At 42.3% G+C, this 22,367-nt stretch overlaps 3 protein-coding genes and 1 long non-coding RNA gene across 4 annotated transcripts in view; 2 read left to right on the top strand and 2 right to left on the bottom strand.

Annotated features, from left to right (window-relative positions):
* Positions 1-1,078, bottom strand: part of LOC134876103 (calpain-5-like) — an 11,996-nt gene extending 10,918 nt beyond the window's left edge. The window contains exons 1-2 of the mRNA XM_063900957.1: positions 928-1,078; positions 323-426 (exon numbers count right to left, since the gene is read on the bottom strand). The gene's annotated coding sequence lies outside the window, so the exon portion shown is untranslated. The remainder of the gene's footprint in view (positions 1-322; positions 427-927) is intronic.
* On the top strand, positions 7-2,004 carry cnpy4 (canopy FGF signaling regulator 4). Its single transcript, XM_063900958.1, has 6 exons — positions 7-192; positions 344-470; positions 683-779; positions 948-1,070; positions 1,186-1,303; positions 1,458-2,004. Exons 1-6 carry the CDS (start codon positions 57-59, stop codon positions 1,568-1,570), a joined length of 714 nt encoding a protein of 237 aa, XP_063757028.1. The 5' UTR covers positions 7-56; the 3' UTR covers positions 1,571-2,004.
* Positions 1,172-21,968, bottom strand: LOC134876105 (uncharacterized). The gene is made up of 4 exons (XR_010167341.1): positions 18,917-21,968; positions 3,247-3,337; positions 2,896-3,026; positions 1,172-1,284 (listed from the first exon to the last, which is right to left on the bottom strand). It is a non-coding gene; the product is annotated as an uncharacterized LOC134876105 (long non-coding RNA).
* On the top strand, positions 7,533-22,367 carry ntn5 (netrin 5). Its single transcript, XM_063900956.1, has 7 exons — positions 7,533-7,743; positions 13,589-15,048; positions 15,299-15,487; positions 17,278-17,427; positions 20,314-20,364; positions 20,876-20,956; positions 21,277-22,367. The coding sequence occupies exons 2-7, from the start codon at positions 13,599-13,601 to the stop codon at positions 21,846-21,848; spliced, it is 2,493 nt and encodes an 830-aa protein (XP_063757026.1). The 5' UTR covers positions 7,533-7,743; positions 13,589-13,598; the 3' UTR covers positions 21,849-22,367.

The following is a 22,367-nucleotide window of genomic DNA, read 5'->3' as shown; positions in this document are numbered from 1 at the left end:
CTTCTACTCGTGTCTGTTGGGATGTGCTACGCATGCGCAGATCCGAGTGACTGCCGATGTGGCTGCTTGAACTTTTTATTGAATCCTTAAAAACAAAAACTTTTGACATGAACAGTTTTATACTGACTTTCCTTTTCATCTGCTGCTCCGTTACAGCAGAACAGGATGAAAGACTGCCCAACAAATGCGAAGGTAGGATTTTAAACAAGTGACACTGGCCTATAATGATATTTAGTGACTTTATAACAGCAGTGTTTACATAGTTGATGTACAGGAGTTTAACTCGTTGACAATAACATGCATTTAAAACGTTTTTGAACACCTGTTTTGTCCTGTCTGTCAGTGTGTAAGTTTCTAACAGTAGAGCTGCAGGATGCTCTGGAGAAAAGCAGTCGCTCCAAAGAAGTCCTGGAGTTGGGAGAGGTGCTGGACACAGGCAAGAGGAGAAGGAAGATCAAATACAACACCTCGTAAGTTAATAGATCACTTTAAGAGAAATAAGGAATTGTATCATTTCCATCTCTAATATATTATCCATGCCTCTTAATTGTTTGCCTCTTTACGTTTGCTGTAACAATGTAAACTTCAATGTTTCTGATCATTTACACATTCGTTATACTGATAGAAAACCTGCGTCTCTTTATGTTTGTGTGTAACATCTAACCCTGTATTCTGATGACAGGGAAACCCGTCTGACTGAAGCGCTGGACAACATATGTGAGCGCATCCTGCAGTATAATGTTCATGCAGAGAGGCCAGGCAGCCTCCGATACGCCAAGGTGAGGTTTCTGCTTTTTAAAGCTGTCATCGAAATGTTTCCCAGGACTATGTTCCTCTCGAAAAGACAAATCTACCCGAAAAAACGTGCTTAATTTTTGTGCTCTGTTTAAACCTTTGTATGGATTTGTGTATCGATCTGACATCTACCTGTTTTGTATGTAATGCAGGGGGCCAGTCAGACCATGATGACTCTGAAGAACCTGGTCCACAAAGGAGTGAAAGTGGATTTGGGTCTGCCATTTGAGCTGTGGGACGAACCCTCTGTAGAGGTTTCAGACATGAAGAAACAGGTAAGATGATCTCTGTATGAAAACATTTCATTGTTTTGATTTCAAATGTATTTCACAACCCTCAACTTGTATGTTAATACATGAGGTATACAGTAATATTTTTGCCTGTGTTCAGTGTGAGACGATGCTGGAGCAGTATGAGGAGGTCGTGGAGGACTGGTACTTCAATCATCAGGAAAAGAGGCTGGAGAAGTTCCTCTGTCAGAACCAAGTCCTGAAGACATCAGAGCAAGGTAGATGATCCAAATGAAGTGATGCTGGTGCAGTTTATTTATAGAGAGTAATAAGATGAACAAAAACTCACTGAACATAACAAAAGCAAACTAAACCAACACACTATGTTGCTTAAACCTCCTCATGTATTTTGTTTTTCTCTCCCTCCCTCAGAATGTATAAAGGAGATGTGGAAAGGAGACACGAGTATCAAGAGTGAGGCCAAGGAGCCAGAAAGCCACGGATCTGGAGAAGAGCTAAAAACTCATGATGCTGGAGAGCTATGAGGGGGAAAAAATACCTAAAAGGGAAATGCAAAAACAACAGAATAACCTCAAATCTCCCTGCAAATTGCAAAACAATCATGTATCTTGACACGCTGACATTTAGTTTATTATATTTCTGCTGCCAAATCCTTGTTACAGAATTTCTCTTGGGAGTCATAACCATGTGTGCTTTTTTGAACTTTAACACTACATTTCTCCTGTTGGTTTTATATGAACTGTCGCACATTTTAAACACTCTTCACACTACTTGAAAGAGGTTTCCAGCTTTTGCAATTAATATTTGTACCTTTTCAGTGTTATATGATGTTTACACGCTGTTACATCTCCTAAAGCCAACACTATATGGTACAGAGCAGCATGTTTACAACCAAATCACGGCCTTATAATGCAATATGTACAGTTTTGTCAGTGTGAATAAAATACCTTTTATAACACTGTTGGATATTTTAGTTTTTTATGCATTTTTGGTAAAGAAAACTGTAGAAATTGTTTCTTTTATATGAAAATAAACGAGTAAGAAAACCACATTTTACTGCAACTAATTCTCCCTATGCAGACAGCTGGATCATTGCTAAATGCTGCTCCCTAGTGGATGTGTATTGACACTGACACACATTTGTCAGTGTCCTTTTGTGTTTTTGGAGGATGTTTTGAGTTCCTATTTCATACCAGTTTGAATATGGAGGGTGCATTTACAGACACACTAGTCACAGCTGTGTTTAATAGTATTTCAACCTCATTTTCTATAATTCCACTCACACACATTTATACTTTTTAGTTACTGTTGTCATTTCCCCTCTCGTCCAGCCCTGAAGTGATGCCTTTTTAATATAACTGCATTAAAAGTGGGACAATTCACAGCACATTCCCCTGTGTAAAAGAAAAGGTGGCCTCCCTTTCACTTGCAGTTTTTTTGTTACTTCAGTTAAGTAATTTGCTTTGAATCAGGCACTTTATCTGGGATCATTTAATCTTTACATGTTTTATGTTCCTGAAGGGACCATACAACTTCGTTTTTCCCATGTCTTATCATTCCTTGGATGACTGGAGTATCGAGAGAAAGTCATCAGTGTACTTCCTCTGTGAATGATGTGAACTCTTACCCCAGATACTCCTTCAAAGACCACCAGGGGTGAGCCATTGCGTCTTTCGATGTCTACAGTGGTTCCTGTAATTCATTTTCCAAATGAAAACTACTTCCTTTGATTGCATTTTGGTGGCCTACACAGCCTGGAACAATACTGTATCCCATTTTTATAATATGCACCCTAATTATTGGTTAATCTGATAAGGATATGATCTTTGCAGATGTTTTACAGACTCACAGCTGGACGGCTCCAGCTCGGTTTCCTGCCCAGAGTCCGGGACGACCTCCTGTAGATTCAACTTGAACCTTTCCTCTTCCAGCAGCACCGCAGACAGCTGTCAGCGCTGCTTTCACATGTTTGTTTAATACCTACAGTGTAAAGAAAAATGCCTCAGCGTGTGTCATAGTGTTGTCTTTGGAAATATACAACATGTTACTTGGAAGCAGAGCCTATTTTAAACAAGGATCCAGTGAATATAGGGCTTGTTCTTTCACGAGTAGGAAGTCCGTTTATGTTGTATACCTCTTTTGTGTGTCCACCATTAAAAATGAAATGCTGAACTTACTAACATATAAAGGATATACTCACATGTGTGTTCTATCTCAGGTGGAGGTGATGAGGGCTGCAGCAGGATTAAAGACAACTGCGCAGCAATTCAGAATCCAACCACAAGAGGGCACTGAGGAGCGGTAAAAAAACATAGGCAGACATCCTTTGAATACTTGTGTTAGTCGAGGTGCATTGAATAAAAATGTATATATAAAGCTTGTGATTCATAAAACAGTAACAGCATTAAATGAATCATTATTGTCCATTTTGGGTCCCGTAATATTTCTCCTCTGAACCAAAAATAAATGTGTGTATTGAACTGATTTAACACAAATATTGAAGTGCCTGTTATGTGTTAATGTACAAACCACCACGGGGGTCCTGGCATAACTTAAACATATTTTACAAGATAATAATAATACACTATATTTATAAAGCATTATCAAAAATAAGTGCTTCTCGTGGTTTTAGCCCTGATCAAAACGATCAAAAACTGCAATGAGGCAATCCAATAATAGACAATTAAAAATCAGTAAAATAGTTTTATAGTGCAGGTGTTCCTGGAGCTTTTATCCTCTTTTTATTTGCAGTTTAGACCCGATCATGCCTTTGAAATGTCAGTGTGCTCTCGTCATTCCTTTTAATCGAGTATTATAATGAAACACAGCTGGAGTATTTGCACAATTAAATCTTATATATCATAATTGAATTAAGTGTTTCCAGGTGTAATGATAACAGTTGAAGGGAATTCTACATGTTGTTTTTCCTTTGGTGGTTCATTTATTTTTGCTGGGCTCCTCTCTGACGCTTTTACCAGTTGTTGCACGACATTACATTAACCGATATCATATTTTTAACACCATACTACCCGTGTTGTCGTTGGTAGCTGTGGTAGATCTCACTTGACAGTTCTTTATTGGAAAAATGCATTTGCTCCTGTTTGTTTCTAAGACAACTGAAAAACAACGAAGGAACTGGGAATATTTTTTGCAATCAGAGAACTAAAGAGGCTTAGATTTGTGTGCTATTACTTCATTTGTGAAGGTGGAACAAACAGGTGGTTGTTCTTGGCTAGCAGCTCAGACCTTTAGGCTACCAGGATGCTCCACCATGATAAATGCTTCTTGGAATTTCTGTACTTCTAGCTTCTTCACACTGATCCTTTCTCCTGAACTCTGATCCTTACATGCAACAGGTTAATTTGCAGTTTATTGCAGAACAACAGTCTCCATCCAGCACCTGCCAACTCTTGTGTCAAAGTCAAAATGAGAGAAGCATGGAAAAACAAAAACATTGCATTTGGTTCATGGCAACAGGGATCATTTTCCAATCTGCTTCTTTTGCCAACCATGTTTTAGAGCCAAAGCATGTGATTTATCTTGTTGCATTAAAACAAAATCATCATAGTTACCACCACGGAAATGCTACGTGCAGATATATGAAGAAGATTGGCATTTCAGTGTGTGTTTTTGTTGCTAATCCTCAGAGTTCATAATCCAGATAAAAGTCTGAAAGAGAAGCCTGTTGCAAAAGTCTGTCCATCATTTCCTTCCTCTCCATGCGTCTGTATACATCGGAGAATGTCAGAGTGGAGGGAACATGATCTACGTGGATGACGGGGGGCGACCCCTGAAATGGACAGGATATTTGAGATACATCTCCAAGTTAATAGAAGATCTTCTTACAGACCCTGAACCTTGATATCCAGAAACACACTGTGAATTGTACTAATTTATTTACACTATTAACCTCTGACATGGAGGGCATGCTTTAGGTCCAGTTGGTTGTTTTTCTTTGGTTTTTTAGCAGGAATATGGAAGAAACTACTGGCCTGATTTTCAACGACCTGGGCGTGGAGGGGTGAATACCCAAATCATTTTTCACTTATGGAAACGGACTTGGTCGTTTATCCAGTATCGCGCAATCACATTGTATTACCCTTTTTCACATAACTTTGCTTTACTTGTAGAAGGTTTTTCAAATGTTTATGCAACAGTGTCATCAGTAAACATTCACAAATTTGATCCTTCAGAAAGAGTCAATTGTAGGGGGCCCAACACTGTTCTTTGTGGTACACCAGTTGTCTTTAATTGATATTCCCTTCTGAGTTGAAAATGTAGGACCCTACTTAAAAGATTATGAATATTCTCCCAAAATAATTTACAGATTTGTCCAATCACAGGTCTAATTATCATCATCCACATGTGTGTATTTATGTCACAGTAGATCAATTTGAACTCGTCTGCCTTACTTTACTGTAGAAAAACCAACATATGTTTCCTACCGTGGGAAATTGACCTGTAAATAGTTAGATTTCAGATCCTAAGACAGCACTTAATCACATTCGAGCAACCAAGACAAGCATTTAAGGTTATTGGCCCACTGTAAATGAGACACTGTATGCAAATTAACACATATTCCGACATATTGCATCTTCACATTCTTATCTGATTATGAAACCAAAGCACAATGCTGTATTGTAACACCTTCAAAGATAATCCATCAACTCGACGCCCATGTATTGAGAAATCTGCTCTTATTCTGTCAAGGTGGCTTAATGTTGACTTTTATAATTACACCTCCATGGTATTTTGTTTATTATGATATGACACCGTTAGCACACTCCTAGCTGCAGGGTGCAAAGTTTGGCAGCGCAAGGCACCTGTCAAGGACCACCTGAAGCGTTGTATTAGGATGTCAAACATGTTCATCCTTTTTAGTCCGGACTTCTGTTATCAATTTGTTTTTTTTAAATGATCCCATCACCAGTTTAGTTCCACCTCCATCCTCTCTGAAATCTCTTGTGCCCTTGTGTTTGTGCTTCCAAAGTGCAATATTGATACAAAAACGTGCTATTTCACCCCTCAATCTACTTTATTGCACTTGTCCTGCGTCCAAGGATAGCATTTCTTAGCTGCACTGTAACTGCTAGACCCACACACACACACACACACACACACACACACACACACACACACACCTGGGGAAACATTCCTCGGGGGAAGTCATCAATCAATTTTATGGCCTTCTCTGGGAAAGTTTCCTCCTCTCCAATCAAGCGTCTTCCCTCCCTCCACCCTCCGTCTCGATTCTCTTTCTTATATTTCCATCTGCATCAGTTTTGGTTCACATCTGAGAACGATCCTCTCCAGCCAATTAACTTCAACCGTTTTTCTTAGTCCACCGAGGGATAATCGGAGCAAACTGCAGAGTGAGATCTTTGCCTGGACGATAAAAAAAAAAAAAAGACTATTACAACTGGATTTCCTCTCTGTACTCAATTTGCCCGCCAGTGGCAATAAATGTAAATTTAGAGGATCTCCACCAGGTAAATAAAGAGCTTTAAATGTTGAACAAAGTCTTGAAATTATTGTCTTATTTTAAAAAGCAAAAACTGCCTTTAAGGTAGAAGAATCCACTTGTTTCTAAATCAAAGGAACGTGTTCGAGGAACTGGTTTAATGGTTTATGTTCAAATGAACTTTACTAGCGTTGCCATCAAGGGATTTTAATGTGGAAGAAGTATTTATTGTTACTGAAAACCAACTACCTTCCCATCATGTGCAACAGGATCCTACATGAACAGAACATTTCCAGGCAAAGAGGTTTATTTTAATTGAGAGCTTTTTGATTTTGTAAACTACATTTCTGTCTGAACTCTTCTAGCTAAGTTTAGATGCATTAAGGATCATTGGAATTGTATTACATTCCTGATGAAGCTGCCATAGAATAAACATTGTTTCTCCAAACTTTATATGTTTTCCATTTGTTAAATATTAAATATAACTCCTTGATATTTCCAGGGGCTTCAAATAAAAACAGCTATTCAACAGAATGTAAGTACTGGGGATGTTGGAAGTATTAAAGAAAAGTTGTCCTTATGCAAAATAGTCCACTTCAGATCGATACATAATTATTGTTTTATTATCTTGATCATTATTTTATTTATATGTTTTAATTATTAGGACAAAAACAGAAAATGTGGTTGGCTGAGGATAATGTAGCCTGTTGAAAATTGACTGTGATTTCCAACATGGAGTGTTCAAAGTGACAGAAGTAATACAAAATATCTGGCAACAAATTAAAGTTGTAAATACTGAACAACTTCTTCTGTTTTTCTTATTTTTCTCCTTAAATATTATGTTTCATAAGTCATAAAATCACAAAATATACAGTCACTTCGTTTTGGTCTTGGCAAAAAAAAGCCTTGGTTTGAGTTTGATACTTTTTGCCATGTTTGTCAGAGGTGCTGTGTGCAGGATGTGACTCCTCTGGAGGTGGGAGCACTTGGCTCACTTCAGTTATACTTCAGCTACTATAAGAAGAGACGCACCTCCCAGCTGATCCCGCTAATTTATCTTCCTCCTCCCTCCCCCTCCTCCCACTGCCCCGTGTGTTGCCCCTTCTCTCTCTCGGTAGTTTTGTCTTCGGCTCTTCTCCGCAGGCGCGCTGGAGCTGGATGTCCGGACACTTGCTGCTGCGCTTCTCTAAATGATCCGGAGAAGTGAGGAGAAGGAGAATCACTGGGACGCACATGGTGAGCTCATTTATTCCTTCCTCCTTGCAGCTTTGGGTACTCGAGGTGTTTGAAAAGTTTTATTTGACGCGCGTAATGACTCGTGCGTAAACTGTGATCTTCCGTTTTTTGACACCGAGGTAAACTATAAAGGCAGGAATAACAGAAATGTATAGACCTTAAAATATGAACATTTATACCCTCTTTGCATTTTTAGTCTAACGTATAAAATCATTTTTCAAAAAAGGACCAAGCACCCTGATGTTTGTTTTTCTCACATTAAAAAAGACATTCAGTCCACGTGCGTCTGTCTTTTCATTTTACGTTATTATATATTTTAAAACACATAAATATCTGTTTATTAACATCTATACTACTTTATTTGCCACTTAACCATAGTAAAGAAAGAGGACATTGACACGTTTCCTGTACTTGCATTTTATAAATTCGAATAATACATTTAAAGTTGACCTTTTACTTAAAAAAATAAGGACTGAATTTCCTTTTAACTCCTTTGTTTTAATACTTTATCTGCACACGTTGTTAATGCGTGATGCCTCATCACAATAAAGACATTGTAATAAACAATTATTAGCACATTTGTTTGACTTTTTTTTTTTACTGTTGCGGATTGAATAAAGAATATCATAACACAATAATAAGCCGTGTTTTTTTCTTTGTTTAGTTCAACTTTATATTGGCTAATAAAAGCCCTAATGCCAAACAAATACACTTCTTATTATCAAGATGTAAACTAAAACATCTGCTCAAGTTTTCAGATCAAACTGCGATAGCGTAACTCTGTAAATATTATTGTTCCTCTCTGCGAGATAAAGCCAAATTGACTGCAGCCAATTTGTGCCTAACAAGTGCAATTAGCTGCAGACTGAGAGCAATTACACTGCGGGCTTCCCTGTTAGCTGTTGCCAAAGTAATCAGCCTAAATATGATAAACATTCATGTCTAATGAACCGTGGGCAAGTGAATCATTATTCTCGGGTCTAGTAAATGCAACAGCTCGCAAAGTGCGTGTGACTGCGGGCTGTTTTTCTTCTGAGGTCCGGCTGTAGTTGATTAGCTTTCCTAAAATCCCTCTGCAGAACATGTATCAAGAGAAATATACCGTATTTGCTTTAATAGACATATAATCCCGATGTTCCTTTTATTAAATCACTTGTTTGTTTTTTTAAAGATATATGGCGTTTCTAAGTAATGCAGTTTTACAGTTGGGCCTTTATTGTGCCTGGGTGGTTATAATTTCAGAGTTAATTTAAAGCAGGCATTTCCTTTTTATAATGTTTCAATGATTAATTAGCCAACAAAAATCATGGGTGCTTTTTATTAGTTTTTGTGCTCATAAAAGGGGGCAGCCCTGGAATATTTAGGTGTTTCCTTTTTCCTCTTTATTAACCCCCTGTATTACATTTTGTGGATTTAATTGCCACACAATTACAGCCAGGGGCCTTACTTTTATTTCTATCATTCCCGAGGTTGTCTTTGGCGTGACTGCAACATGAAATCACAGTGATTTAATTTCCATCTGTTTTTCAATATCAACATCTGAAGCTGGATCTGCCGGAGAGCGTCTTGCCAACTTGTATGAGGCCGTAGAGGGGAGGGGGAGGATTGACAGGAAACTTTTAAATATCAAGTGGGTAACATGTGTTATTTTATTCAAAAAGAAGTGAGCAGTGGCTTATGAGTCGATGAAGAGGTAGAGACACCCTGTATGTGTGTGTGGAGGTGCAGTTGGCTCCTGGGGGCCTCGCACATCCACTGGGTGTTTCGTTGGAGGTGCAAACGTGAAGGACAGAGGCCTTTAGCTAAAGATACCATCAGTGATAATCCATTTTGTGCTGTATCTCGCTTTCACCTCCCGGGCTGCCCCACTAAAATTAGATTATTACACCTAAAACAGAACTTGTGGAATCCGCTCCGTGTGGAATAACACACAGATGGGCTTCAACTGTGCAGGCAGGAATGCAGTTTGAGAATACAGACCGCATACGTAGCCTTTCTCTTCTCACCCCGAAAGCCCAGTGTTGTATTTCTGACCGGCTGAGGACAATTGCAAATTAACAAAGGTGTCAGTATGGTAACATGCCCCGACAGGTGCCTTGGTTCAGCTTCAAACATGTAGGCTATAAGAGCGAGAGCTTATATAATTGATCATATTTATTTAAAGGATGTGTGTCTTAGAGCAGAGATGCAATGAAGCATCCTGGGTAATCCTCCTGGTGACTATATCAGTCAGATGAAACCGTCTCTGTGTTTATTTGTGGAAACCACAATTAGGCGTTTGAAACTCACCACTGAGTAGGAAAGCGATTTGAATTGAACATTTTCGCCTCCGTCCTGCTGGCCAGTGCTGCTTGCCCATGACGAGGAATGTTAAATTGTGTGAGACAGGCCAAATGCAGCTCATCTGCGCACCAGAGCAGCTCCAGACCCAGACAGGCCCACAGCTCCAAAGTGTGAACAGGCCGAAGAGTTAACAGGTAGCAAGAGAGAAAACCACACACACACACACACACACACACAACAGGTTTCTTCACTCTTCTTTCATAAAGCCCTAATTTAGCTAAATTCCAAAAGCTGAAAAGGAATTAAGAGAGAATAAATGCTTCTTTCTTTTCTTTCTGGGTGAGGATATTTTACTCTCAATTTCTGATGTTCCAAATAGAAAAAGACTTAACCCAAAACAACAGCAGTTATCAATTAACACTAAGTAGAAGACCATAGGGTAACACAACCACACACAGACTAATAACGATCTCCTTCTTGCTCTGATTTCCGATCATTCTTATCTCTCCAGTATGTTTTCCGTTGGTTTGTTTGTTTGTTGGCAGAAGGATAAGGGAAAAACTACCGACCAGATTTGTATGAAACTTTGCTGAAGGGTGTAGCATCGGTCAAGGAAGAACCCTTTAAATGTTGGAGCGGGTTGGACACACGCATCATTTCTCTCTGAAGGGAAACGGCCTTGGTAGAAGTATATGCTCTCCGATCGCTTTTCTAGTTCTCATGGGAATCAAATTTCCATCCAACAACCCCACCATAAAATATAGTACGGGTAGTATAGTACCGACTCTAAGGGGTTAACAAGTACTTTATATTTGCAATTAATCTAGATGGCTTTGTTTCGGTATGGTTTCACTTTGATATTCAAAATAAAATCTGTGTCAAATAAGCCCCTTAAAATCACTTTTGATTCAAGCTGTAATTCAATAAAACTTCCAGTAGGTTGAATCTTTACGGATCATTTATATGCATACATTTGTTTTTTTTCCAGCTATTACCAATCCATAAAGGATTTGTTTCCCAACCTGATCATTTATCAGAAACACCTCAGCCTAATAAAGAATAGAAATAGAGTGGTATTAGGAAAGAGGGACTGGAGAGCACGAACATGAGCGCCGCTCTCTCGGCTCTCCTCTGTTCGACTATGCTGTAAACATGCCCCCAGGTTGTCAGCAAGTATTTTTCCAGCCCCTTGCCAGCCAAGCATAGCTGCTTCTAAAGATCACCCGCCGGAGATGTTGATCTCATCTTACCACTATTTTGGCTGTATAAGCTTTTTAAAACACAGACATTGCTGCCAAGTCACTTCAAAACGTAATGCTTTTCAAATGGAAGTACAGTTGTGTGTTTTGTAAATTAGGCCTCAATTTGAGGTTTGCTTGGGAGAGAGAAAAAGGGGTTGATGGCCTCTTTCAAACATGTGCTAATTGTAGTCAATATGAAAGAATTGGTGGGAAATATCAAGCAGCTCTTGATAAATTATAAAGCCAGTCCGCAGCATGTTCTTCCGACACCCTGGCCGTGTGAATTTATGGAAAGCGGCAGCGAAAAACCGTTGAAACCATATCCGGTGGGTTACAGTGCGGTGCCAGAGAGATGATCTAGTTACGGCAGAAGAGAAAGTCTTAGCCTAGAGGGGCGCATTAAAAACCCCAGGGGCCTCTCTGGGATGAGCATCCATTTATCAAAGTGGTTGTAATGGGCCTATGTTTAATTAGTCATGTAATGTGACAAAGACAAGAGCAAGTGCATGTCATGGGAATGTTAAACCAGCCTCTTTCTACACGTCCAAACCATGAACCCACCCGCCTACCCTGTCATCATTCCTCATCCAGAGCGAATCCTTCCACCACGTCCCAGACCCCTCTTATAACCTATACCCTGTTTATAATCTTTGACACCGTCTTGTCTTAGTATACAGCCGGCTCTGTGACGCTGAGTGAAACCAGAGACCTAATTAATCATCGGATCAACTGATCCCTAAGTCGTGCTTTTTATCAGTGCGTTCAGTTTCCCATGGGGCATGTCTTGACACGTCAGGAATGATCGGCCGAGGCATTTCGGACCCCAGGAATGTGGCTCGATGGCACCAAGGTCACAGTCTGACAGCTCGTCGCGGCACTCGTTGCTTGTAGCGTTTCCTGTAGCAACACCACAAAACAGGGTCGCCCGATACGCCTGATCTTGGCTTTTGTCCTCAACCAGGATTTGGCGGATCGACTTTCTAGCAAGTGTTTGCTTCGGGAGGTCAGGAGCGGAGGAGTTTGTCCAAAGCAGCTGAGGGAGTGCCACGGCCTCCTCGCAGGCCCCTCAGAGCTGTGTGGTCCCTGAGGGAAGCCTCATATTTCGGTCGTTGGCTAATTGAGCGGGATGACGAGGCCGGAGAAGCTCTCAGCCCCGTCCTCTCCTACGGGTTTGGTTTATGCAGCCCTGCTGACTTTGCTGTCAGTGTCAAACGCTTGTTAGGACATCATCAATCTCACAGCAGTTAAGAATATTCCCAGAGCAGAATGAAGGGGCCAGGTGATAAATTGACAGGAAGACGGAAGAGCAGAAGTAAAATAGTTAGCAACCCTAACCCTAATTATCGATGAGAAAATGACAGTGCACTCAAGTGAGAAAATAGAATCAAATAAGCAAAAGCAGCAGGTGTTGAACTGTCTTTGCAAGAAACAAAAAGAAGGATCCTTTGTTGGGAATGTGCTTGAGGGCTTCATGTGAGCGGTAAAAACAATAAATCACTCCTTTCCAGAGAGAGCTAATGCATTGTTCGTCTTGTCCACATGCCAAAATTAACGCTCCAGGGTATCAAATCTTGACAGAGCAATAAATAACACTCATCACCAGTTGTAAGAGACGGGAAGGGATTTGTTCTTGGATTGGACGTATACAAGTCTGTGTTTGTCTTTACCACGGAAGTATCCATGTAGGGGCTTAAGCCGAACACACATTTTAAATCTGTAAATCATTTCTTACCATCCTCAAGACTAATCTCCAGCTCCTCTTCTTCCCTCCCCTCATTTCATTCTGTCTTTTTTCTTCCTCCCCTCAGCTCACGCTCAGGCCCCTTGCTCGCCTGCAGCACTGACCGACGGTAAAATGATTTGAAAAGGAGAGCCATAAACGTGATGGATGTGGTCCAGCTCAGGGTTTAGCCCCAGCTGTCGGGCATGTTTTTTGTCATTTCAGACAGTCCCGCTGGGTGTGCGTCCTTCTTCAACCGCACTCTTCTCCGGGGTTGAGGGGAGTTTAAAGACAAATATGTTCTTAAAAGTTGTCATGGTCACGGGTTCAAACCGGTGGCCCACACTACTGTGAAGATGAGAGATTACATTTTTATGGGATGAGGTCTTTACTGGCATCTACCGAAAGCCAATAAGGTGCAGTTGAAGTGGTGCAGTGAGCTGGTATCGTGTGTTTTCAATAAAGGCACAGGTGGTCTATCTTATATTTCCTTCTTTGGATTTAAAGCAATTTATATAAATCAATCAGCTTGCAGTTTTTTGTTTTATGATCTAGCTCCCATGGGTCCCTCCTAAAGTCATTTTTTTTTAATCTTCCACAGGCTCGATGACATGATGTTCCTGTCCTTTTCCCCTCCCCCTTCCACATCCACTTCTTTCTTCCCCGTTTTCCTTCTGCTCCTCCTTTTCCTTCCTTCGTCCCTCGTGTCCTCTTCCCTTTCCCACACCCCGTTGAGCTGGACATCGCCCCATGACCCCTGCTACTACCTTGACGGTCGCCCGCGGCACTGCCTGTCAGAGTTCATCAACGCCGCCTATGGGATCCCAGCGGATGCTAGCCACTCGCTACAAGGACACGATCATGACGACAACATCACCACCTTAACGGACCTCCACAACCCCCACAACCTCACCTGCTGGATGGCTCGCGGAGGTCCTGACACCGGGGAATGGGCCGTCACGCTACCTCTGGGCCGCCGCTTTGAGATTACTTACATAAGTTTGCAGTTTTGCCAACACGGAGAGCCATCGGACCCAATCTCCATCTCTATCCTAAAGTCCATGGACCATGGGCGCACCTGGAGGCCGATGCAGCACTACTCCAACGACTGCCTTGGAAACTTTGGGTTGCCCTCCCAGACAGTGGCCCAGACGCGGCACCAAGAGACTGAGCCCCTCTGCTCAGACCCTCGCCCTTTACAGAAGCAGAGGGGTGGCATGGTGTTAGCCTTCTCCACCCTGGATGGACGGCCATCCTCTTCGGACTTTGACTACAGCCACACCCTCCAGGACTGGGTGACGGCCACAGACATCCGAGTGGTCTTCCACCAGGTGTCCAAAGTACCCAAGGTAGTCTCTGATAAGAAAGAGGAAGTGCGATGGCGGGATAGTGTAGAAGATGACAGGGGGACTGGGCTTCTGAGGTGGAGATCGGGCTACAAGGGGCGCACTGGAGATCAGGTGGACAAGTTAAGCACAGACAATACACTGGGAATTTTCGACAGAGACATAAGGGGGAGGAACAAAGAGGAGAAAGTGGACAAACACCCAAGGAGGGGTCATTATAAAGAATCAGGGCAAGACGAAGATGGACACAATGTGACCAGCAAAGAAGGCGAGGATAGTTTCAGCACAGACACGCTCACTTCGTCGAAGAAAGGCGGGAAAGCAAGAGGGCGAGGCCGCAAGAAGGAAAACACTCCTTGGCTACCTTGTCCCAACGGAGGTTGTACTTGGACAGTTGAGGGGCGGGGCAGGAACAACAGGGGGAGGGAACTGAGGAAGAGGAGGAACAATAACCTCAACGCAAAACAAAGCTCCAGGAATCTGCAGCTGGCCCCACCCTCTGCTCTCCGAGCTCCTCTGGCGCTTTCGGACCTGCAAGTTGGCGGCAGGTGTAAATGTAATGGACACGCTTCCAAGTGTCGCCGTGACGACACCGGAAAGGCAGTGTGTGTGTGCGAGCATCACACAGCAGGGCCCGACTGCGATGTGTGTGAGGATTTCTACTGCGACAGACCGTGGCATCGAGCTACACCCACACACCCAAACCCCTGTGTTGGTGAGTCCTGCGTCCTGTTGCCAAACTATAGAAAATGACAAGTAAATATATCAAACGCAACAAAAAAATGTATACCAAGCATCAGTGGGGTTACGGTACTCTTCATGACAAATATGATTGAACGTTGTATTGTGTATGCCTGCATTTCTCTAATCTTTTAAAACCCTTGAACTCAAAAGTTATCTCTCCAAACAGTGGGTCTTGTGATTTCCTTCATCGGGATTTACCATATGCCCCCCTCTTTCTCCAGCCTGTGAGTGTAATGGTCACTCAAACAAGTGCCGCTTCAGCATGGAGGTGTTCCAGCAGTCGGGCCGGCACAGCGGAGGTGTGTGTCAGAAGTGTCGGCACCACACGGCTGGACGCCACTGCCAGTACTGCCAGAGCGGATACACCCGCGACCAGAGCAAACCAATGAACCACCGCAAGGCCTGCCAACGTAAGTCACTCTGTGTGTGTGTGTGTGTGTGTGTGTGTGTGTGTGTGTGTGTGTGTGTGTGTGTGTGTGTGTGTGTGTGTGTGTGTGTGCTGGGTAAATGGGAAGGAGGAAATGTATTCTTGTTTGTGCATCCATGGGGTGAATAACTTACTAACTGCATTTCTGGTAGATGAAAAGCAAATCGTAGTGTGTGAGTGACAGTGTTTATGTCTGACTGTCTGAACTCATGTGTGTGTGTGTGTGTGTGTGTGTGTGTGTGTGTGTGTGTGTGTGTGTGTGTACATGCACACTCTGTCTGTGTCCAAGCGTACAGAAGTGTTTATGGGGTGGTTACATTGTGAGAGCCAGCAGCTATTCCTGTTAGCGATACGCACGCAAAAAACCCACAAACCCCGCTGAGCTGCCACCTGTATCCCAATCATTACCACTGGTTGGCATCTGCCGTGACCCCTGACCTTTGACTGGTCACATGTCCTAAGTGACTGTGACACTGTGGCATGCTGCATTGACCACGAGCCCAATATATCCGAAGTTAATGGGCTCTCTTTGAGCTTGACACACGAACAGGGACGAAGAAAAATACGAGCTATGATTGAATATCAACATATTTGAGCACTTTGTATCCGTGAAACAATAGCAAATTCATATGCTCCCGCTCACAGGCTTACATCTCAGCTTTAATTTATCGATGATATGTTTCACTGAGTTACCCTTCTGAGGCCTATTACTCATTTTCCCCAGTCAGGTTGTTTGGACTCTGTAAGGATTTCTGTAAATATTACCTGAGTGTGAACAGATCTGCTGAAGTGTGGCTTCCTCTCTCTCATCCGTCTTGTCTCATCGGGCCTTATCCTGTGATAGTAGTGGTAAATATAAAGCTTTGCAATGTGGACCACGGCAAATCCAGGCAGTAATCATTATACAGCAACACTTCAGCCAACTTTAAGGGACAGAATCAGATTAGCGTTATTGGTATTTATCTGTGGTGGCTAAAAGAACCAGGGATCAAAGTCAATCCAGGGTCTTTATGTTCTATCCCTGAGAAATTGAGACAAATGGCCAATAGGCAAACAAATCATTCTTGCAATTGTGTGACATCCATCGCTCTATGGAGGAATTAGCATTTGTTTACCCAACAAGAAAACCACAAAATAGCCTTTATGGTGTTAGTCAAGGTCTTTGCTCAAGGACATTCCCTCAGGACAGATGCTGTCAAGCGGGATTAAACGCGGGTCCTGTCACTGATGGATGGTCTTCTTAATCCTGTTTACTGTCGTTTGTGCAACAGTCACAGATGTGTTTGCTTAATATATCTTCAACTTGCTTCCTTGTTGTTGCAACCTGATGCAGGACACTCTACAATGCCAGGGCACACTAACCTAAAAAGCTTGTTTATATCCTTGCCTACTTTAAATGTATACAAATGAAACATATTTGCATGTGGAAACTCCCCAGTGCAATTTCAGTCCTTTACGGTTGGCCTTTACTGGGAATCTGAAGCAGACTACTTCTTTAAATCTGAAATAAGCAATATTTGTACATCGGAACATGTCTCAAATCATAAAGCAAAATTTGAAGGCGTCCCTAATAGTGACATGCTTATTTTGCTGCATTTGTGCTTTTGGTTAATAACACTTTTTGCTAACACGTCATCTCCATTTTGACCATGTCCTGCTATGCAAAAGCGGACCAAAGCACAAAACACTAGTTGTTGTATCTACCTTCAGAATACCTTTTTACTTTACTTCCTATTTTTGATGATTCTCTGTTCGCCTTGTTCTGCCTTTCAGCATGCCAGTGCCATCCTTTGGGAGCCGTGGGTCGCTGGTGTAACCAGACATCAGGTCAATGTCTGTGTCGAGATGGGGTGACCGGCCTCAGGTGTAACCGCTGTGCCCCGGGATACAAACAGGGCAAGTCCCCTCTGAGGCCCTGCATACGTAAGTCAGCTATCAGTAATAATGTTGATTCAGAATCTGGAAAACTGTCACTTATATACTCTAAGTGGGGGGACTTAAATGACAGCAAGGGCACAAGTTTTTTATTCGAACATGTTTGACAATCATATGTTAGTTGTCCTTGTGAAGCACCAAAAGCTTTTGGGAAAAGAGGGCCCCCAAATTCTGGGGCACAACAGCAACCATATCATATCGAGCACTTGATTTAATATTGATTATGAGTCTTAACTTATCAAAAACAATGTTCTCTTTGTCATTGACGCTCATATTAATCACTGACTTTTAATAGCTTGATGTCAGTCATAATTAAGTGACCTCTTTCATTTCTCCTTCAACATCCTTTGCTTGTGGCCTAAATGGATTAAACCTCCTATCAAGCTCTCTAAACCTGTATCGCGTGGTAGCTTAATATAAAAGGGGCCGCTGCTGTCCAGACTAATTTGGCCCAATCCCCCAGCGTGTCCCCTTTTCATCATCCCTAGAGACGGTCTCTATAGCAGCGTTAACTTGAGCTGACCGCTACAGGGAAACCTCATCTCCAGCTGATGTGGGATCAGCGTCAGATGAAGTGGATTGTTTCTACTCGTATCTCTGTGCCTGGCTAGCACCGAACTTCAGCCATGAGCGCTAATCCACGTGTACTTCCCTGGATAATCGCGCGAGTGCCGACAACTACACAGACACTGCGATGCGTAAGCCCCAATCAGGTGACATAGGAAGCCGGCAGCGCGAGCTTCACACCTGTTGTGCAGCTCAAAAAGCCCCCCCATCATAGGGCCCAGACTCATAACTCTCCCAGTGAAAGGAGTGTGTGAAAGAAAACCTTGTTTGTTTTTACTGCCAGACCATCTCAGGCTATGTATAGCATCCCTTACGCCCTACCACCACCTCTAACACCCCACTTCTCATCAGACAGAGCAAAAGGCAAGCAACCGCCAGGCCAAACCTAAAGTTAGCTCCCGCTGAGCTCGGTCTGCACAACGTGGCAGCATGGACATTATTTCTATGTGCAATGTAAATGAACTCAATCAGGTTTTTCAACAACTTTTTGCTGCTTGATACAAGAGAAAGAATTGCTTTCCATGACAAATGTGCTTGTGAATATGCTGCAGTCATATAAATGGCATTGATATCTATTCAACCAGTGAGTGTAAACATAAATTGAGCACTAAAGATGTTCATGATTTATTGTACAAAATGATTCTAATTTGTAAAATCGCATGAATAAATATTGCGATGTCAGATTGTTTCTAACATCACAAAGCCCTATCCTGAACCTGTCATCAGTGCAGGACCCAAATGCAGTATAAAGGAAAGGTGGCATGTTAAACACAACATCTTAAAGAGCAGGCAAGGTAAAACAAAGGGAAAGTAGCATACAAATATGAGGAACAACCCACAATGACACAACAAAACACAAAGGAGCAAAATCCAAAGCTATTTAACAGAGACAGAAAACATGGACACTTACCTTGACAAGAAGCACCAGGTGAGGGGGGAGGTTCACAGGTAGAACTAGGATGAAATGACAAAGAAAACTTGGACGGAGAGGTAAATAAAGAGACAGGACTTCTGAAATAAACAACAGAGGCCAGGTAAACACACAAAGGGAGCAAGGAGATCTCACACAGGTGGAAAGAATCAGGGCGGGGCTACCAATTACAAAGGAGGGAAAAAGACAGGAAGTAAAACAAGAGACGAAAATACATTTCAGAATAAAACAGGAAACATTCAACACAAAAACAAAGATCAAGACAGAACCTCTTAGGAAGCTTACAGAATATTATATATATGATCAAGAAAAGCAACTAGCAAGCTAAGGAGAGGGAATTAATGTAAATATGCCAGCTGGTGAGATAGCCATTAGCTAGCTTGAGCTGAAGCTACAACTAAATGTGTTTTTTAAACTACTGTTAACTGAAAAACTAAAATATAAATTCCTTTGAATTGACATTGTGATAATTCAGCTAATAATGTTACATACAAAATGAATGGGGCTTCATTTATATCAATAAGGGAAGGAAAGCACTGGGACATACTTAATATAACGTTAGCTAGCTAATGTTAGCTTACAATTTCAAGCAAGCTGAAATAGACGTGAAATTATATATCATAAAACGTTTTAGTTTAAAAAGACATAGAAGGACAAGTACACACATTTGTTGTCTTGTATACTTATTTGTATCAGATATTTCTTAGATGTATAATCATTTTTCAATTTTTATGCTGTATTTTTAAGGCAAAGATTAGTATTGTAAAGATCTCAAACATCTCACTCTTCACCCAGCGCTGCTCACACACTGCATTTACCTAATTATGACCCCTCACATACTGTAGGCCTATGTGCTTAGACATACAACCACACAGCAGCTTCCTGTCTTTTAAAAGTGGGGGTGTAGGGTGTCACTGTCCTGGTTGTGTCAGAGAGGACAGGACGTGGACGGGGGAACGGAGTGTGAGCTTAGTAAAATATGGCAGCACTGTCACATACACACACTTTTACAAGAGGCCTGGATAATATACGTGCGGATGAGTTCAGTGTCAGACGCACGGTCCGAGCAACACTCTGTTTAATGTTTGAGACAAAACCATGCAAAAAGTGATGGCTTGACCTTATTAAAATACATAAAGTCAAGTTTGAGGCTGTGTTTAAGTGTGTTTTCCTAGGCCGTAAAAGGACCACACACTCACATTTTTGACACTTGCTTATCTTCTGTGCGGACATGCCCCACTCACCGAGAGGCATTCAAGCATAGCACACATAACACACACTCGCTCTGCAGCAACCTGACAGCTCATGTGGGAATGCTGAAGCTCCTCTGTGTATCTTTTCCTGTCACCTGTCTGAAACTTTGTTTATGTTTGCAGGAATTCAAGAGGTCGCTCCGACACCGGTGTTTCAACCTCAGTACAGCATAGGTGAGCACAGGCTGAAATACCATAGTCCTCTTGTTGTATTTGGTATTTTATTCTGACTGTCCATATTAACGTAGTCCTGCTTTGGATAATTGTGCGTCCATGCTTTATTTGCTATTTATCTATTTGAATGTTTTGTGAATCACCTTTGAAAAACTACTCAAACAAATGTGTCCCCTTCCACTGTCATAATACCAGATTTACTCAATCTCCAAACTTTCTTTATAACCCAGTTGTTGGAGCCTCATGTGCAGCATACACATTTTTCATACATCAAAACAAAATTCTCCCGCTCTAACTCTTTATGCCGTAGCTTACCACTCCCTCCTAGCGGCGGCTTGAGGAATGTCCCATCTGCTGCAGTGGAGGTCATCTGTTAGTCACAGGATACTGTGATGACAAATAGAAGCAGCCATATTGTAATTAGGGAGAAAAGACATGTGCTGATATGCTTGCTATGAAATGATACCCTCTCATTTGATGCATTCTCCCTCTCTCCCCTTCTCTGTTATAGCGGAGGAGTGCGTTTCGTACTGTCAGCCTTCTCAGGTCAAAGTCAGGATGAACTTGGAGACCTATTGTCTGAAGGACTTCGGTAGGTGTCATTGTTTTTTGTTTGTGAACTCGTCGAGTGAAACCAAATTTTGGCCACTAAAAACGACAATAAAGATAAAGGAAAAAGACTCAAAACAAAAGATTATGGCCGCGGCGCAACTGGCTGGGGCACATGCACCGTACGATGGCGACCCAGGTTCGATTCCCAACCCGTGGTCCTTTCCGGATCCCACCCCGACTCTCTCTCCCACCTTCCTGTCACTCTCCACTGTCCTATCCGATTAAAGGCAAAAAGCCCCCAAAAAAATATCTTAAAAAAAAAAAAAGATTATAAATAAATTGCCTTTCTGTCTTTCTCAGTGCTGAAGGTGCAGGTGCGAGGGATGGAGCGTTCAGGTCCCTGGTGGCAGTTCTCCATCTCAGTCCAAACCGTCTTCCGGGCAGGGTCCAAATCCCGCATCCGCAAGGGCCAGCAGTCCCTCTGGGTCCCCGACCGCGACCTTGGGTGCGGCTGCCCCGCCCTCCACGTGGGCCGGACCTTCCTGCTGATCGGTGCGGAGGAGGGGGAGCGGGGCTGGGGCCCAGAGGAGAGTCGCCTGGTGGCGGACCGCTCCACCCTGGCCCTCCAGTGGCGGGAACACTGGAGCCCCAAACTGAGGGGCTTCCGGGGGCAGGACAAGAGGGGCCGCTGCCCGCCGAAATCCCCAAACGAGCACCACCATCACAGGAAGCAAACAAACTCCCAGTCTGGGTACATCCCCCCTCACCTGCTGACTGACAAACACAGCGTGGACACACACATAGAGGACAGTCAAACCTCAGTGGCACCACACACACACTCCCACACAGAGGTCAAACTAACAGAGGAGACCCCATCGCCTACACCCGCTCTGGTGTGCTCCACTCAGGGTCCTGTTCACAGTAAGCCATAAGAACAAGAACTGCACGGTTTCAGAGTTATTGTTTTTTTACAGAGGGTTCTGGAGGCATGACTTTGCTTCCTCAGCCTGGAGAACTTCCCCTTCAAACACACACACACACACACACACACACACACACACACACACAGCTGTTATGTGAAGATCAAATTCATATCTAAAGCTGTGAAAAAACACACACGTTTCCTCATGTATTTGGGGTTTTTGGAGGGTACTGAACGCTAACTGATGATCAAAATACACACATTGATGCCATGTGAAATATATTGTAAGAATGTTCATATTTTATACAAAAGAATTATTGAAAATTAAAGATGGACACATTTTCCGACTGTAATGGTGGACTGTTTTTGTCTTTTAAAGATTTGTTTTTTAAAAATTGTTTTAAACATATTTATGTATTATATAGCACAAATACAAATAAGAGATAACTGAATAAATAAGTTAATGAAAGTTACAAATGCGGTCGATGCTGAATCAGTACTGTGATGTTTTCTTTTTCAAATAAAACAA

The sequence above is a fragment of the Eleginops maclovinus genome, chromosome 14 (genome assembly GCF_036324505.1).
Source record: "Eleginops maclovinus isolate JMC-PN-2008 ecotype Puerto Natales chromosome 14, JC_Emac_rtc_rv5, whole genome shotgun sequence".
In the NCBI taxonomy this organism is placed as follows: domain Eukaryota; kingdom Metazoa; phylum Chordata; class Actinopteri; order Perciformes; family Eleginopidae; genus Eleginops; species Eleginops maclovinus.
This window is presented reverse-complemented; position numbering and strand designations above follow the sequence as displayed.

What these genes read in the sequence shown, in the direction of transcription:
- ntn5 (XM_063900956.1), top strand. Translation starts at nt 13,599, where the DNA reads ATGATGTTCCTGTCCTTTTCCCCTCCCCCTTCCACATCCACTTCTTTC. An exon ending in ACACCCAAACCCCTGTGTTG is followed by an intron (nt 15,049 to 15,298) that starts GTGAGTCCTGCG and finishes CTCTTTCTCCAG; the next exon opens with CCTGTGAGTGTAATGGTCAC. An exon ending in CCCTCTGAGGCCCTGCATAC is followed by an intron (nt 17,428 to 20,313) that starts GTAAGTCAGCTA and finishes TTATGTTTGCAG; the next exon opens with GAATTCAAGAGGTCGCTCCG.
- cnpy4 (XM_063900958.1), top strand. Translation starts at nt 57, where the DNA reads ATGTGGCTGCTTGAACTTTTTATTGAATCCTTAAAAACAAAAACTTTT. An exon ending in TTTCAGACATGAAGAAACAG is followed by an intron (nt 1,071 to 1,185) that starts GTAAGATGATCT and finishes GCCTGTGTTCAG; the next exon opens with TGTGAGACGATGCTGGAGCA. An exon ending in CCTGAAGACATCAGAGCAAG is followed by an intron (nt 1,304 to 1,457) that starts GTAGATGATCCA and finishes TCCCTCCCTCAG; the next exon opens with AATGTATAAAGGAGATGTGG.